The sequence below is a fragment of the Pelecanus crispus genome, chromosome 5, assembly GCF_030463565.1.
Source record: "Pelecanus crispus isolate bPelCri1 chromosome 5, bPelCri1.pri, whole genome shotgun sequence".
Lineage (NCBI taxonomy): Eukaryota > Metazoa > Chordata > Aves > Pelecaniformes > Pelecanidae > Pelecanus > Pelecanus crispus.
The window spans coordinates 48,026,987-48,044,803 of record NC_134647.1 but is presented as its reverse complement, the minus strand read 5'-3'; the positions used below and the strand labels follow the sequence as shown (position 1 = coordinate 48,044,803).

Genomic DNA, 17,817 nt, shown 5'->3' with positions numbered 1-17,817 from the left:
TATGTTACTCATATAAGTTGAAACCTGTATGTGTGTTTTTCCCTTGAGAAATTAATATTCATTACTTAAAGCCAGATGCTATCTCTTCTATGCATGAGACCTGCATACACAACTTCTAAATTATTAGTGGGCTGTGTGTGTGCAGTTTTCAGACCTCTATATATATCAGATTGTCTGGTCAGTAAAAATGGCTTCTCTTCTCAAGCTGCATAAATAAAGTAGAAATTGAGAGTATCAGAAGATGAACTGAGATATGGAGCCATTAATGACCTTAAGAACACTATTATCCATAACAATCATATTGGGATTCTAGGGAGAACCAAGCAACAAGACATTATTTTGAAGTATAGCTTTTATTCACAAGGGTCTCTGTTGGAATGATTCTGTAGCTACACAATAAAAAATCACAACCAGTATAAAGACTATTAAAACCTGTAGAATCAATCAATCAGAGCTAGAAGACAACTCAATCAGAGTTAGAAGACAACTAAGATTTGAATTCTGAGATATTGACTATGACCTTAAGTCAATGATAGTAGAAGAAAATGACAAAAATTCTTGAGTGAGCATGTTTGGTGTCAGTTGTTCTTTTTTCTGTATGGAAAAGGCACAAATACCCTTCTATACAAAGAATCATACATTCCAATCAATATTACGGTCTTTCTATACAGAAAATATTTCTGTGATATTCAGTTCTTTTCTCTATGTAAGATATAACATGCCACCTATATAGACTTAACATATGGATAAAAAGTAAAACCTGAAAGCCATTTTGTTTGGAGATGACTACTGACCTAGCAGCAGTAAGCAAAAATAACAATATAAGGGTTAAAATGAAAGCACAGAGAATTCGATTCAAGTAATAAAAAAACATTTTTTTTTTCAGTAACCAAAAGAAATCCTGGTAATTGTTTTTACTCTTTATGACAGTCATAAATTCATTTGAAATCCCCTACATCTTGAATACCAGTGTTATTTAATATCAGGGATATTTAAACAAAAATGAAAAGGAAGGACAAATGAAAGAACAAAGACCCAACTAACCAAATATCTTCAAAGACTTAACGACAAAGACCTAATTTCATGCCCAAGATCTATCAGTCAGCAGACTATCCTGCTGACTGAAGAATGTATCTATTATTAGTGTTAAACAGCTTTTACACTACTTCAGTGATTGCATGAAACCATTAAGTTACAGCCTCTATTATCCTAATTTTTTTAGGGCAACTTAAATGATTGATGAACTCAGTAACTGAAATGATGACACACCATATTCTCTAGATAAATGTTCTTTGTTCTAGGGAAACATATGAGTAGGAGGTTTGATCTAATAATTATCCTTAAAATATCAGATTTTGAAAGTGGGTATATTCTGGAAATGGATTATGGCAATGTTTATCAAAAATAAGATTCACTTTCCTCCTTACCATTTGAGTTTCCTTGGGATCTTTGATTAAATACACCAAACAAATAAGAAGAAACACAAAGAGACATTGTCAAAACACAGACTCCTGCAGTGTATTAGAAAAAAAAAATACAGAAGGCAATCTTGGCATCAATATTCTCTTTTGTTGCCAAGCTGAAACACGCTTGTGTTCTTGTCAAACAAATTGACTCCTGAGAACACTCCTAATCCTGCTGGCCTAGCCAGCACCATTCCCTACTATCCTTCTCAGTGCTAGAACTTGTGTATCTCACTGAGAGAAACTCTACCCTTGTTTTGAAACCCAGTAGTCTAACACTGAGATGACAAAATGCAGTAAGGAGATATGGGGTGGGTCTGATCCTGGTCAGTGGCAAAACAAGTCAGAGGCTTTCGAATGGTGTGCCATTAGGCTCACTGATAAATTTCTTGTCATTCACTGAGATTTCCGCAAGATTCTGTAGGAAGCCAGCATCTCTTAAAAATACACTGTTTCATCAGGGTCTGGTCATGCTTTTCCCAAGACCTTCAAAGATGGGCTGAGGGTTGATGTTATGGAACAGTGTCAGAAGTGAGCTTGATTATCTCCTGTGTTCTTGAGTGATAAGTGCTAGCCCTTTACCTAGAGCAGATGACTTCTGTGTTGTGCTGCCTCACGTATGTGACAGAGCTGGAAAGAGAGGGACATTTTGGGAATCAGAACTCCCTACCTCTCTTTGGTCCTTCCTGCCCACTTCTGAGCCCCTTATGTCTCTCTGTCCTTCTCCATGGGCCACAACTGTCCACAAGAGCTCAGACTCTTTTATCATTGCCCTTGGAGATATCATTTATCATTGCCTGTGGAGATATTCCTACCTGGGGCAGACATCTTGCACAACTGGGATTGTGGGGACAGACCTAAATACGTGTCCAGTCCTTATCTCCTGCACCTTTGGTATCTCTGGACCCCATCTGAGGGGTCCCTTAGGCTCGCAATGCCATTGGAGGTAGCCCATGCATGGTAGTCATAGGAACATCACTGAAAGACTCCTTTGCCTTTGTGAACATCCATTCTACGTACTTGTCAACCCCTTGAGATTACTGATAAACTAAACTAGGCTCCAGTTATAATTCATCTGAAAACATTTTTTAAAGTTTTGTTATGTATATGTAGCTTCTTAATTTAAATTATCTGTTCCTTTTTTTCTACCTTTTCACAAGCATGTACCTTCCAAAGAATCCCCTGGATAAACAAATCAAGAAACTAATATAATTTTGATAATAGGAATTGCTAATTGTAAAGCATCACTACCTGATATGTGTTTAGGCCCTAAAGATAAAACAAAAATGCTTTCCTATGAAGGACATTTGCATTTGAAACAAAGGGCTGGAAATGAGATGATTTTAGAGAACATGGTCCAGGTATTGCTAGACCTGGAAATATAGTCATTTAAGGCTTTTATTTTGCTCAAGTATGTACTTATGCAAAAAGTTTCACCAAAGCCAGTTATTTAACTCCTGTCATGTCTTTGTTATGTCCAGCTAACTAGACTAAGAGAGGCTATTAAAGTATATCACAATCAGAAATTAAATTAATTGATATTTTTAAGATCCAGGCATTCTTTTAAAATGTCCTACTTTTTCCTATTTTTTTTTACTTTAATTAGACTATTATTCCATTGTAGGAAACTATTGCTTTTTGATTCCTCAGGACCAAAATCAGGATTTTTTTTTTGTTCTGTGTACCTATACTGCCTGTAATAATGATGTCACAGTACTGGACTACAAATCATTTTTTTTCAGTTGAAATCTATCAACTCGCAATTCCAGAAACTCTCTTCGAGCTGCTCTTCTCTGTTCCCAGCCTGTGAGCCACTGGATTTAGAAAGAGGACTTTGTGCATTTGGTAGTCCAGCCTTTTGTAAACATTGTGAGAATGACGATCCATCCAATTACTGTACCTTTTATCCACCAGGTTGAATGGAAAATTCCCTAAAGCAAGCTGACCTATTACAGTGCAGGCTAGGAGCAATTTACTGATAGAGTGAATTTCTGGAAAAGGCAGAAAGAACTGTTCCTGCTATTTATTCCCTGTTGATATGGCAATTGTGAAAGATAAACTTGTTTGCTCTTTGGTGCATTTATAATCCCAGTTCTCAGTTGCCCAGCAGTGGCAGTGTGCATGCAATTCAATGCCCAAGCAAGCAAGGCTCTGAAGAGTTGAAGGCAATGGTGACCCGTTTGCTTAAGCTACCTGTTGAAAGCTACGTCACAGGCACCCATTACAGTTACAGTTTGCTGACTACAGCCCATTTCTTTCCTCAGCTTCTACAGTACTAATTTGCCTCATTCCTTCCTTTGATAGATCCTGTTCCACTCCTCTGTCACTACCTTCCTCACCTTTTGTGGGTTTTGTATGTGATGTTTTGTGTGAAGGAAACTGAGGTCCATGGCTGAGAAATGAGCTCCTGTCTTAGTTTCCAGAGAAACAGACTTATTTAAAAAAGACAGCAGCTCTGATGCTTCCAGTACCAAACGGGCCCTTCCAAAAAATTGTCAGTGATGATGGCTTCTAGAGTGTGATCAAATGTATAGGAAATAACACTACCAAGAAATGCCATACCATTGCTTCCTTAGACTTTTGAAAGGTATGATGGCAGACATCCCTTTTCAGCCCTCCATTTTACTAAACATTTGCATTAGAAGAAATTGTTGAAGACATTTTATTAATTCTTTTCAATGCCTTAAAATTCCTAAATTATCGGTTCAAAGCAACCTTGGGAAGAGCACAAGGAAATGTCATTCCAGACTGTACACTGGGGTGAAAACTGCAAATCAAGGCATGTTGATGTGTACATCCACAGCTGAACCCCCAAGTTTTTTTATTAACACTGTCTGTCAGGAGTATACATGTGTAAAGAATTTTAGTGATAGCTGTGGACTAAAATATGTTGATAGGGAATAAAAACCACAACCAGCTTCAGCGTTGGCTCTACATAACTTCACACACAAGTGTCAAAGCATAGTAGCAAGTGTTCTACCTATGGTCTTCGGTCTTACTCACTTCACCCTATAGATTTAGTTACCAAAGGACATGTGAGAGGAACCCAATAAATCCTAATACAAAATAATCTTTAATTTGATAGCATTATTTTCTAACCCTTTTTTTTTTAATTGTTCATGAACAAACACAATCCCTTTTAAAACAAACTCTAAAGGAACACTTCTTAAGCCACACAAATACCATACTGCACAGAGCTACTCAGTTCTTTAGGAGATTCTCTTTTTTCCTTTTGCAAACTAGTATTCTACACTGGTTAGGGATACTTACCGCAAAGGGATTTCAATGGTTACTAAAACATAGTCCACTATCATAAGCACTGCATCTTATAACTCTTTCCCCTTATTCATAGGATTGGTAAGGTTTTGTAACTTTATATGTCCCAGAATTATTTTACTCTAATGATTAGAAACCTTTTTTAAATTGCCAGCATAAATTTATTCATAGCCAGTTCATACCAATTTGGTTTTATGACAGTGATGGCTTTTGGTTTAAATAGTTCATCTCAATTTATGATATGTATATTGACAGGAATTGTATCCTCTTTCTGCTCTCTCCCCCCCACCCAGAATGTACCAAACATTTCCTGCTTAAAAGAAAAAGCTAGGCTATTCCTACCCCTGATTTTTCACATCTGTTTCAGATTTTAAATCATTTTGCTTGAACAAAACTGCACAGTATCCCTGAGGAGATTTCCTCAGGACCTTATTTGATAGCATGAATACTTCCCTATCTCTGTAGAAATCACCTCTTCTGATACAATGTAGGTTCTTTGCATATTTTCACAATCACTCTTTCCATCCTGGTAACCTCTCATCTCATTCTGTTTGGATTTAAATTCCTTTGTCTGGGTAGCTGATTTACATAACAGGTACAGTACTCCCATTGTGTATTAAGTAACAAATTATAAACTCTGTTTTCCTTGCCAAAATATTTACTGATATTAACTACAGGAGCCACCTTCCATAAAATATTAACACAGCATTCATACTAATTTAGAGGTTTTCAGCAACCATCCAGGTGCTTTCCTGGCATTTCTCTCCATAAATCACTGTCAATGAATGTCACCAAAAACTGTGTCAATTACTAAATTTCCTGCAGGAGGATATTTCCTTTGAAGAATTATAAGGAATAGCACACTGCCACATAATCAATATAACCAGCCCACCACTCCCAACTTCTAACATTGGTAACATCGGTTGCAATTATTTAGTGTTCTGCAGTACCTGATTAAAACATTATTACACATATATTTGTCTCTTTCAACACTACTCTATCCTGTAGTGTTGAAAGCTCCTCTCCTTGGGGAGCTAAGCACACTACAGAATCAGCTTGTTTGCCCCGTGGACATAACTGATCTTTAATGTATAGATTAAAATACGGGTGACAGTAGATTTTTCTACTGCTACCTTCCCATAGTTTGTGCATCAGCTGGTTTTATCACATGCTTGTTTTATGCTCTGAAGGCTAGACAGGGAAATAAGACAAAGTGTAACTTTCATCTTTAAACTATATTATTCTTAAGTTAAGACCTCTCATAAGAAATTGGGCTCAGTTAATAAGTGTGCTCCTCAGTGCCAACCTTTGGTTTCATCTCTACAATTTACAAGAGATTGATTCTCAGATGAACACTTGTTTATAGTGACCCAGAAGTGTGGATACAAAGCAGTTGTTTTTTGCCTTATTGACATACAAACAGTTAGGGGAGGAAATAGAAATGCTAGCACAGAGTCCATATAGTGATAAATTTTTCTTAAATGTTTTAGTCTAAAAGTTGGACTCCATCTATTTTAAATGCAAACAGGTTACATAATTTAAGAACTGAAAAAAATAAGGCCACTGGACATTATGGAAAGCAATTGCCATATATGTTTAAGTGAAACTAAACTTTAAAATCAGTCTGTCTCCTGTCATGGAGAATAAAACAGGAATGTTTTATTACATTTATTACATGTTTTATTACAGAATGTCAGGAATAAAACAAGTAACACAACATTGTTTTACTCAATAGCTGAGAAACAATGACATTTCCATCAAGTTTTAAGTAATCTTCATTTCAATATTCTTTGTTGTTCTCTTTAATATGTGCTTTTCCAGTTCTCTGTCCTATTTTCCTGATTTTAATCATTCTATATCTTTCATGGGCCTGTAGTATGTGACTGATCCCATGCAAATCAGTGTCAAGCAATGGTGCGGAATAAAGGCTCTGAGCAACCTGATCTAGTTGAAGATGTCCCTGCTCATTGCAGGAGGGTTGGACTAGATGACTTTTAAAGGTCCCTTCCAACCCAAACTATTCTATGATCCTATGATCTCTGGCACTTCGGTATTTACATAAATATTCATTACCAAATTTAACCAAAAGCAGAATAACAGGTATTTTCTGCTTTTTAATATGATCTTGATTGTAGTAGGGAATGCTATTTTGAATTTTTTTAAAAAATTGGGAAGTTAATGATTTAATTGAGATTTCTACATCATTACTGCCTCTCCTGAGACTGCCAAAGGAGGGGAAAAAATAATGGGAATCAAAATATCATTCTAGTTACTGGATAATTGTTCCAATGTTGGAAAACAAAAGTTATACAGCAGTCTCGCGCTGAAATCTCCTCCAACACATTTTAAAGTACTACATGCAATATGTGCAACTCACTGCTGATTTTATCTTACTTTCATTGAGCCCATTTAATTCCTGTTAATTGTGAACTCTTAGTCCCAGTGTTTAGGTTGGTCATCCTGAGCTAGTTTCCAGGGGCAGCAGTACTTATTAGGTTTTGGCAAAGAGATATAATGGGTCATCTTCTGTGTATGGCTTGGATGCCATTGCTCTGGAGACATGGAAAGAGAACTGCTACTTGTCACAGTCCCATCAGTTCCTTTGGAGCTAACTCTTCCCCAAAAGAGAACTACACCTTTAGGTAGTCTGCAGCTACTTGCCACATTTATGCCATTAAAAAAAAAGAAAAAGAAAAAAAAAAAAGAAAAAAAAAAGAAAAAAAAAAAAAAGGTCTTCAGTCATGATTTGTCTGACCTGGCATGGATGTTAAAATGAGGGGAAGTTCCTTGCCTTACCCTTTAGTCTTAAAAAGGTGTGGACTTTTAGGGCTGAAATGAAGACCAAAGGGAAAGGAGGCCCTCCTGTTAGCACTGTTTGGAGAGATACCTTTCTTTCTTGTTAATAGGATTCAGCTGAGTCAATGCAGGCCTGTGTTTTCTCCTTCCTTACCTCTCCATTCAAATCAGAACTGTGTCCCTGAGGGATCATTTTCATTACATAAAAGATAGGTGAGGGAATGAACAGACCAATTAGACTCCAGATCCTTTAGCCTGGGAAAGCTCATAGAAAAGCAACAGGGATTAAATTTACAGTGTGTGGTTCGTAATAAGGTCACCATGTTCTGCACTACTTGCTAATGGCACCATATTTTACAAGGAAACCTTGCAATAAGGTTTGTATTTGGAGGACTAAATCAAAAAATGCAGCTTTTCTTTTGATTCAGGTAGCTTGTGCCTCTTTTGACTTCCCAGCACATCTCTTGAAGGGAATAGGCAGAAGATAGAAATAAACACAAGAAACACTTTCTGTGGGTTTGTGTAAATTAAAGTCAATTGAAACCTATACCCAAATAAATATTAGAGATATGATTACAGATCTATAAAACTTAACAATGTTTCTGTAAAGATGGCTGAGAGGAGGAAAAGTTCTCAAAGACCTGACTGAAAGAGCTGAAATGAAATACAATTCCATCTTTGATATTTTTAGCAAGATAATTTTGGTACAGTGTTGACTAGTACAGAATAATAGGAATAAAATATGCTGCCTCAGTCTCTGCATTACTGGCTTTACATTATTGGTCCTGACAGCTGGCTTTTAAAATGCAGTAAATATTGGGCAATGCTATTCTGTTAAGACAAGCCACTTCATCAAGCATATTTCCAAATCACACTTTATTTTCAAAATGTGTTTAATTTCTCTCTATATGGCAAAGCAGCCCACTGCAAAATTGACCTGCAACAGAGTGCCCTCTACTGCATGTATTTAGGAAAGGAAAATAAAGCAAGTTCCTTAAAAATAAAATCTTTATGGACTGAGACCAACAGTTTTGTCACCGGCCACTGGACATTGAACTAAAGGACATTATATACATATAGGCATATATCACTCTTACCTTCTCCTAAAGAGCTGGATACCACTAGGGAATAATAGTTTAAATTAGGTATGACATCTGCACAAACTGTTTCATGGTTTTAAATTAAATCAGTGTGTGTCTTTCCATACCAAAATGGTCTGTGTTTATAGGTTGGAGAGTTATTATGGAAGTTCTGGATGAGGGGATTGAGTGCACCCTCAGTAAGTTTGCAGCTGACACCAAACTGGGCAGGACTGTCAATCTGCTAGAGAGTAGGATGGCCCTGCAGAGGGACCTGGACAGGCTGGATCGATGGGCCAAGGCCAACTGTATGAGGTTTAACAAGGCCAAGTGCTGGGTCCTGCACTTGGGTCACAACAACCCCATGCAACGCTACAGGCTTGGGGAAGAGTGGCTGGAAAGCTGCCTGGCTGAAAAGGACCTGAGGGTGTTCGTTGACAGCTGACTGAACATGAGCCAGCAGTGTGCCCAAGTGGCCAAGAAGGCCAACGGCATCCTGGCTTGTATCAGGAATAGTGTGGCCAGCAGGAGCAGGGAGGTGATTGTCCCCCTGTACTCGGCACTGGTGAGGCCGCACCTGGAATACTGTGCCCAGTTTTGGGCCCCTCAATACAAGAAAGACATTGAGGTGCTGGAGCATGTTCAGAGAAGGGCAATGAAGCTGGTGAAGGGTCTGGAGCACAGGCCTTATGAGGAGTGGCTGAGGGAACTGGGATTGTTTAGCCTAGAGAAGAGGAGGCTGAGGGGAGACCTGATCACTCTCTACAACTACCTGAAAGGAGGTTGTAGTGAGGTGGGTGTTGGTCTCTTCTCCCATGCAGTCAGCAATAGGACGAGAGGAAATGGGCTTAAGCTGCGCCAGGGGAAGTTTAGGTTGGAAATTAGGAAAAATTTCTTTACGGAAAGGGTAGTCAAGCATTGGAACAGGCTGCCCAGAGAGGTGGTGGAGTCCCCATCCCTGGAAGTGTTTAAAAAATGGGTAGATGTGGCACTTCAGGACATGGTTTAGTCTAGTCTACCCTTGATTGGTTTAGTGTGGACTTGGTAGTGTAGGTTAATGGTTGGACTGGATGATCTCAAAGGTCTTTTCCAACCTAAACGATTCTGTGATTCTACGATTCTATAAGTTAACAGCCTGTCCTGTATTGCTCTGCTGCGACCCCTTTCTCTTTGCTGCCAGCAGGGATCTATAACAATATGAAGTGAAGAAGTCTCTCTGTCTATGATTTGTTTTCTCAGTCCTTAATCTCTCATGTTCCCTCATTTCTTCCCTTCTTTCTATTGTCATTAGGTCACTACTATTAAACTGAAGTCTCCTTTTCATTCCCAGGTCCTTGATAAACCTATTTGGTGTTACTGAGTTATACCTCTTGCAAATGATTACGAAGATATTTCACCAGTGCTCTCCCAAAAGAGTTGAAAATGACAGGTTACAAGTGTATCATGAAAGCAATTCTACAGCAAGGCACAAATTCTCAAGCAGACCTGTATTTTTGAAGTCTTTCCCTGTTTTTTTTTTCCCCCCGCCCCCCATACAGGCTGAATTGGGCCAGCCTAATGCTGAATTTTGTGATGGACCAAACACCTGCAACTTCTGTAGAAACTAAGTGGCTCTTCTTGCTCAGTTCCTCAATGATGAGAAAATTGCTATTCAAGATACTGGTATAAACTAATATGAAACTTTGTGAGTCACTTTCGAAATGCCCTGATTTGTACAATGAAGTCCATACTTTGCCAGTAGTATCTGTGGAGCCACAATTTCATTCTTAAAGTCTCAGCTTATGTCTTGAGCAACACTGAAAGCAATTGAACTGGATCTTGCTGCATGATCAAGGGTGTTCCATGTTAGCCCTCTGCAATCAAAGATAGTGTTTGAATACCTTAGGACATTTTTCAGTATGTCACTAGGGCAGACTAGAGGTAGGTAGTAAACAACAATGTTTTCCAAAGCAACATAATCAATTACTAAAAGTTCTTCAAACAAAATAGAAACAACACAAGCAGTCATTTCCATAGTACACAGTGCATATATGGCCTTGCATATATTTCAGCAATGAATTTTGTGTCTATGGATTTGTTCCCACATCTGAAAGTTTCCCTTAAGGAAACCCCTGTTGATAGTTTACAACTTCTAAGGACATCTCCATAATTGCTTTCCCTTTGCTTCATACCTGTAAATCTTGTATCTTGTGCTAAATCCCTGTCGACTTCTGTCCACAAAATCTGTGTATTCCTGTGAGCGATGGAAGGGTCCCTTATCAGAGAGGAGCCAGTCGAAGGGGCTTGTGGCATGCTGATCCGAAACAGCAGCAACTGCTAAAACCCAGCAATGAAGACTCAGTGCTATCCACTCCCATAGAGCCATCAGAGAGAACAATTCAGCACCAGCACTGCATCGCCATATCATGCTTCCACTGGGGACTTAGAGCCTTCATTCTCTTAGCTTTCCCTCAACACCTAGACAAAATACACAGTCAATTAGATAAGCACACACTACGCATCCCTTGGAAGTAGAAACAAGTTTCCTTTCTTTCAGCTTAAAGAGATAGTGGCCTCTATTACATTTTACATTAGCATAAACCCCACTAGGCTAGTTAACAGTGGAGTGTTTCAGTACTTCAAATGCTATGAAACTAACGTCTTCATTAACATCATCAGTGACAATATTTCCTGTTGAAGGGACACCTTCACAAATTGTCAGGGGAGGGATTGTTGGGTTTTTTCCCAATAATGCTAGTCATTAATGAAAAAATATACAACACAAGAATTATTGCCTGTTAGCATCAGTACAAAATCATTCAGCAACATCTCTGCATAAGGTCGCAGTTCAGATATTGAACAGAAAACAGATGAGATTTGGAAGACCCAGATTGCTTTCTTTTTTAATGTGTTTGGAAAAGTCACTTAATGGCTTGTCTTCACTACAAACATAGTTAACAGACTCATGTTATTCTGTTCAAACCGCGTAGCTGGACAAAGAGTGACTGCACTGATCAATAGCACTGGAGCTACCCACAGTGATGAGTTCAATGAGTTATTCAAGCTCCAGGTGCTGCAGTTTTGAGTATCCCTAACAGCAGCATTTGACTTGCAGTCCAATTCACTCCAACCCAATGGATCAGCCCAGAAACACTATTTAAATTGAGCCTAAAAAATTGTTTGGGTGCCCAATCAAAAATTAAGTATTAACCATAGCCTCATGCAGGAACTCAGTGAAGACAAGCCACAGCTTCTCTCTATACCTCAGTCCCATACAGGTGAAATGGGATAATGATTCTATGTCCTGCTCAGATTTTGTGAAAACATCTATGCAAGCGCATGAAGTTCTCAGAAATATGGAAATGACAAAAGTGATGTAAATTCCTAAATATGTAGAAACAATCAGTTCTAGTTTTCAGCGTAAGGTAAAATGGCACAGAATTAATTAAAATATATTAATGTGAGAGCTTTCATTTTTCTAGCTGATGAATTTACAGGGAAAAACATTTTTTAATTCACATTCACTCAAAACAGTACTCATTATGATACTTTTACAGTGCCCTTTGCTATAATGTTTTTTTACTTGGCAGGAGGTTTTTCTTTACCATCAGTAATTTAATTTGTAAGTGTACCCTAAATGAAGGATGCTTCCAATAGAACAGTTCTGCAACTGCACAGTCGGTACCACCTGTCCATTATAATGGAAATGGTGTAGCTAATAAATACGTTCTGTGCATATATTATGGACATTAATATTCTGAAGAGTCTTTTATATAGATTATAAACATATCAGCTGCAGGAAGTTAGCTGCCTCCAGAGCAGCATGCAAGTTCATATGAACCAACAGGAATTTACAGTCTGAGAATATAATAATCTGTCTATATACAACCAGAGAAATAGTCAAGGTTTATTGTCTTCTTAGGCACAAATGTAATTGTTCGTAACATGATTTGGACCTGATCCTGCAAACAATAAATGTGTAAGTAATGTCAATGAAAAAAAAAGACTCTATTCATATATCTCATGCTGAGCATATGCCAAAGCACTGACTTGTAACCATAAATGATTACAACCATGCAGTGGTTTATAATCATAAAACACAGATCTCATTAATTTTATAAATCCTTTCAAAATGAGATTCCAGGAGTCTACAGCAAAGAGCTCTCTAACTTTTATTTATACTCTCAAGCAATCACTCACATGCAAAAAGCCTGCAGACCTGTGTATACTGTATGAAGTTTCAATATCTTCTCTGTAGGTTGGTGCTTTTTTGCTTTCATAGGTTGATGTTCATGTATGTGAAGTTACACTATTGTGTAACCTTCACAACATCATATGAAAAAGCATGCACAGATCTGAAGCAAAACTGAATAGGAATAGATTGCTCTCCTGGTGCATAAAAGCCATGATGATCATTTGGTTGCCATTTCCTGTTAAAAGTTAGCTCAATGTGAATGAAGACATGTCAGTCACTTCCAGTCAGGCTAGACCTGCTTTCGCATCACAACAGCATGAAAATCCACAGATACTTATGTCCCTCTTCTTCCCACCAATCAGGGAAAAATATATTGCACAGTGTATACATTCCCCTCCATCATCCTTTTCATAGACTAGGAAGACCCTGGGCATAATTTCTTTACATTATATGAAACTACAAAGGGCATAATGAGAATGTTAATTCTCGTACCTACTGCTGTTATAAAATTGTTAGCTAAGACATAAGGTTCTATGTTTCCTAAATTATCTTTTCAATTGAAAAAAATCGTGTAACGGTTTAAATTACAAGAGGTATGAGTTTACTTTTTTGGGTACTTATTAACACTAAAATGTTTCAGACCATTGAACTGTAATGATGACTAATTGAGTCCCTTTTGAATTTAAAATTATAATATTAGGATTGGAAAATGAATTACTTTGTATATGTAGTATCTTCCTAAAACAAGGACAAATGAGCACTTGAAAAACAATAGTGAAGAGCCCTGCTCTATGCTTGCCTTACTGCTACACCTTATGGTATGTCATAAATTAACCATTGGCAAAAGACCTTTAGACAACCTGTGTAGCTACAGAAGAAAATAATCTCCTTGTTTTAAAGATATATGAAGGTATTTTCCAAAAGAGTATAAATATACAGCTAGTCCTCAGGGAGAGTAAAATAATGTGTGCATTTCTAACTGATACTTATCCACTTGTCTATATTGTCCAGTCATTGTAGAATCAGTCTCCACAGCATTAATTCTCACAACACCCTTGAGAAGTAAACTTTTACCTCAATTTAACAAACAGGGAATGGAAGCATGGAAAGACCAAGCCTAAGATTTTTTTAAGCTTTAGAAGGATTTAAATATCTATTTCCTATTAAAAGATAATTTAGAAAATTCCAGCCTAAGGAATATTCCTAAGGTTACAGTGTGAAAAATATCTCTAAATTTTAAATACTCAAATTCTCTAAAGAATGCAAATGCCCTGAAAACATTTTTAATAAACTGTTATGGGCACATGGAACATACAGAAGTTGTAGTTACACCAGCCACCACAGAACTCCAGGGAGGAAGAATCTGAATTAAATTTGTGGTAGAGCACCTGCTGGTTTCTGGGTGGGATGTGAGAATTGAAAAACAAATGAACACCTGTTAAGTAACAGAGGTGGTGGATTTTAAAGTGGAGAAGACACTCTGTAGAAAAGACACTTCAAAAAAACCTGTTGTGTTAACATGCTGCCTCTTTAAAGTGCTATCTTACAGGATGATTATCAGGTATATGTGCTCAGCACAATTACTTTCTGTTATCCCCAGGGTTTCACCCAGCTACCACTTGCAAATGTTAATAAGTTTTCAGTCCTTCCTTTTCTAAAATCTGAGGTTAGACTGAGTTCAAGAAGCATAATAGGCTAAATTCTTCTTAGAATTCCATTGTCTTCTCACTGGAGTTAATGCAGAACGAATTTGACTCAGCACCTTCTGGAAATACCATAGCTAAGTCCTAGCTTTCATGGACACATAAAGGGTGCTGAAGACTGGTAAAATCCATGCATTTACATCATCTGAGAATATAGTACTGACAAGTGTAAAACAAACATTGTGGCCACTGGGACAAATTTCATCAAACTTCAGCTGTGAACAAGAATGCAGGAAGTCTGTAGTCTTTTTGTTGTCATCCTATTGTAGGGCAAAACCCACCAGATTCAGTCCTCCTTTTTTCACGTGAATAATTTTTTTAACATTAGAAATGGTATATAATTACATATGGGTAGTTTATGAACTCACTAAGCTACTGTACCTAAAATAGTACAAATTGATTTGTGGGTTGAGCTCTCTTGCTTACAGAATATGAATTGATAAATCATGTGTACTAAGATATACAGAATAATATAGGGCTAACCCAGATGTGTGGAGAGCAATGTTCAAGAAAAAGCAAATCAGTAAGTTTAAATCCTTCCTAAAATGGAAACAGGATAAAATTTTCTCAAGGGAAAAAAAAAATAGAAATCTGTGGTAAACTCACTGCATACAACCTTTTTTTTTTTTCCTAAGAGGTGAGAGTCATGTATAAAACAAATGAGGCATTATGCAGTAGAGATATAACTAGTAAGTAGATCACTGCTTACTGGTTCACTGGTGGAGTAACTTTTTATATAAGAGTCAATAAAGTGGAGGTTAGGCATCATCAGTAGCTTTTTTGGGCCACCTGGAGTTTTCAAGAATTAAAAAAACTGGACACTACATGTACAGATTTTTTAATAAGATAAGGGTTTTTTTTTTCAATACTTCTCTCTATTATGCAAGTCTGGGAGGTGCTGTGGCCTTGGTCTGAGATGCCCACTCTTCTGTTGCACATGGAACAATGCCCTTGCAATCTCTGTCAGCATCACAGAAATGAGCAGAGCCTTGCCTCCGTCATTGCCTCTTTCTCTTTGCTTCTCACAGAGATCTCCTTCTGACAGTGGAAATTCAGAAGACCAGGATCTCTCTGAAGCACTTTGTTTTTTATCGTCACTAGAATTCCATGAAAATGCTGAAACATCCCAGCTCTCCATGGAAACAAGACAATCCTCTATGCTGAAGTAGGATTCTCCTGGCTGTAACTTCCCATAATAATGAAATAAAAATTTAAGGTTGTTATTCTCAGATATGTCCTTTCAAAGGAAACTAATAGTTCATCTCTCCACAAGTGTTAGAAACCTCAATGTCTCTAAGATGGTGGATTTTTCTGCAAAACTCAAAGCCTAGTTTTCTTTGCAAACAAAGAAAAAATCCGAGAACAGATGGGGGGAATACAACCAAGTCTGTTTGTAGGTAGTTAGATTTCTGTAAGATCATAATTTTGTCATTTATGAGGTTTTTCGTACTCCATCTCTCCAATCACTTACACGCCTTAGGGATTTCAAAGTTACTACTTTTGATGAAGTACTATACTAGGTGTACACTTGATACTTCTTTTAGATTGCACATCATGGAAAACAGGAATGAAGTAAATTCTTTCTCTTAACTCTGTGTTATAATCAGTGATCTTTTTTTTTTTTTTTCCCCCCCAAAAAGCAATTTTTCACATGTTAACAACTTTAAATTTTAACAACCTGGGGAGACACCTGTCCTTGAAATTCTCAGACAGTCCAGTGTAAATGAAACAACGATGAAGCTGATGATGTGCTGTGGAAGAGAAGAGCAGAAAGTGCTGCAGTCAGGATCAGCTACAGAGGAAGAGGGTATAACAGAAAGCAAAAGAGCGTCTCACTTGTGCTCTGCTCTCAGCCACCACAAGGATTCTGTTCTTCAAAGGAAGATATCTAAATCCACAGAATAAACTCTCCCAAGCTGAACTTCCTGAAGGATAGCAAAAGGACTCATGATCTGAGGTGGACTATTCTGTCCTGTGCTCATAGGCAGCTGTTTGACAGTGGTTAGCTTTCATGCATTTTGAGAACCACCAGAAGGCTGGTGCAGTTACAAGAGCCAGCATGTACATTTGGTAGAACAAAGAAACAGAACAGGGACTTGGGGAGTTAAAGAATGGAGAGCTGTCCCTGCCATCAGATCCGATGCACACAAGCTGCAGGGTACAGCTTGTGCCATTATGCAAGAAGTAGAAGGCATCTGGATAGAAAAAATATTTTTGTCAACAGATGACTTTCAGTGACAGGGGGTTGAATCAGCTTGTTCTCTGTTATTCATTGTGAGCTACAATAAGTCCTGACCTAGGAACTGTCCTCAGCAGAGGCTCAAAAGCAGATATGTTCAAATCTGAAACGAGAAAATAATTCTATGTCTAACATCCTTAAATGAGTTTTACATTCCAGGCTTAAAAAATAAGTGGGGTGCTCATATCAGGTCCTCGTATCTGCTTTGGCTACATACACCCTAAAGCAGCACCTTTTCTTTGTTCAAATAGAGCTTCATCCACTGCTGGATTTCAGCTTTCTTCTCTCTTCTCTGTGTGAGGCAAGGACAAGACCCCTGTAACTATGTCCCCGAAAGCTGAAACAGAGAACAAAGAGGGTGTCTGATTTTATTTTTTTTTTTTTTGTAAAAGCAATCCTGCTATTTTTTCCCCATCCCAGCCTTCAGAGAAGAGGAGCAAAAATGAAATGCACCCATGGAAAGAGAGAGTATATGTCAGCTCAACCTCTGCAGCCATCATCGGGTCTGTCTGAAATGTGAGAGTTGATCGCAACAGGTTACAGATATTGCCCACAAAACATGCCTAGGTGTTTGCTCTGTCCCTGCAGAATTTCACTCCTGCAAGTGCCTGTGAGTCTTTAATTGGATGTACCCACATGCATCCCAGTACAGCTCCTTAGCCCTAGGAGTAGGCATTGACTCTCAGGTGTACAAAGGTAATGGGTTTAATGCCTGATATTTGTAAAAGACTTAATTTTTTCCTTTGCTGCCCAGATCATGATATATAAATTCCCTCAGGCACTTTTTCAATCTGTTAATCTAAGTCCATCCTCCTGTGCAAATGGATCCTTATGTGTTTTAGCTGATGACATAGGGCAGCGTCCCCAGATTGCAATTTCAATCTTTCTACCTTAATGAGTTTATCTGTTCCTGCAGGGAGCACACTGAGGGGAAGAAAATAGCTGTCCCGGCCCTGAGTGCACAAATGGGCCTCAATGGCCCCGACTAGCCTCAACTGGGGCCTCCACCCACCCCTGGGGGCTGACCAGGGGCTCCTGGACCTTCAGTCCCTGTCTGGGTGGTGCTGGTATGACTTCCTCAGCCCCC

General features: G+C 38.2%; 1 protein-coding gene across 2 annotated transcripts in view; it reads right to left on the bottom strand.

Annotated features, from left to right (window-relative positions):
* The window catches only part of BRINP3 (BMP/retinoic acid inducible neural specific 3), a 228,164-nt gene extending 217,143 nt beyond the window's left edge, over positions 1–11,021 (bottom strand). The window contains exon 1 of one of the 2 annotated variants that reach the window (XM_075711317.1): positions 10,786–11,021. In XM_075711317.1, the coding sequence (XP_075567432.1) occupies positions 10,786–11,021 (236 nt within the window). The remainder of the gene's footprint in view (positions 1–10,785) is intronic. The other variant, XM_075711318.1, reaches the window with a different exon arrangement.
* Between the last annotated feature and the right edge of the window lie 6,796 nt (positions 11,022–17,817).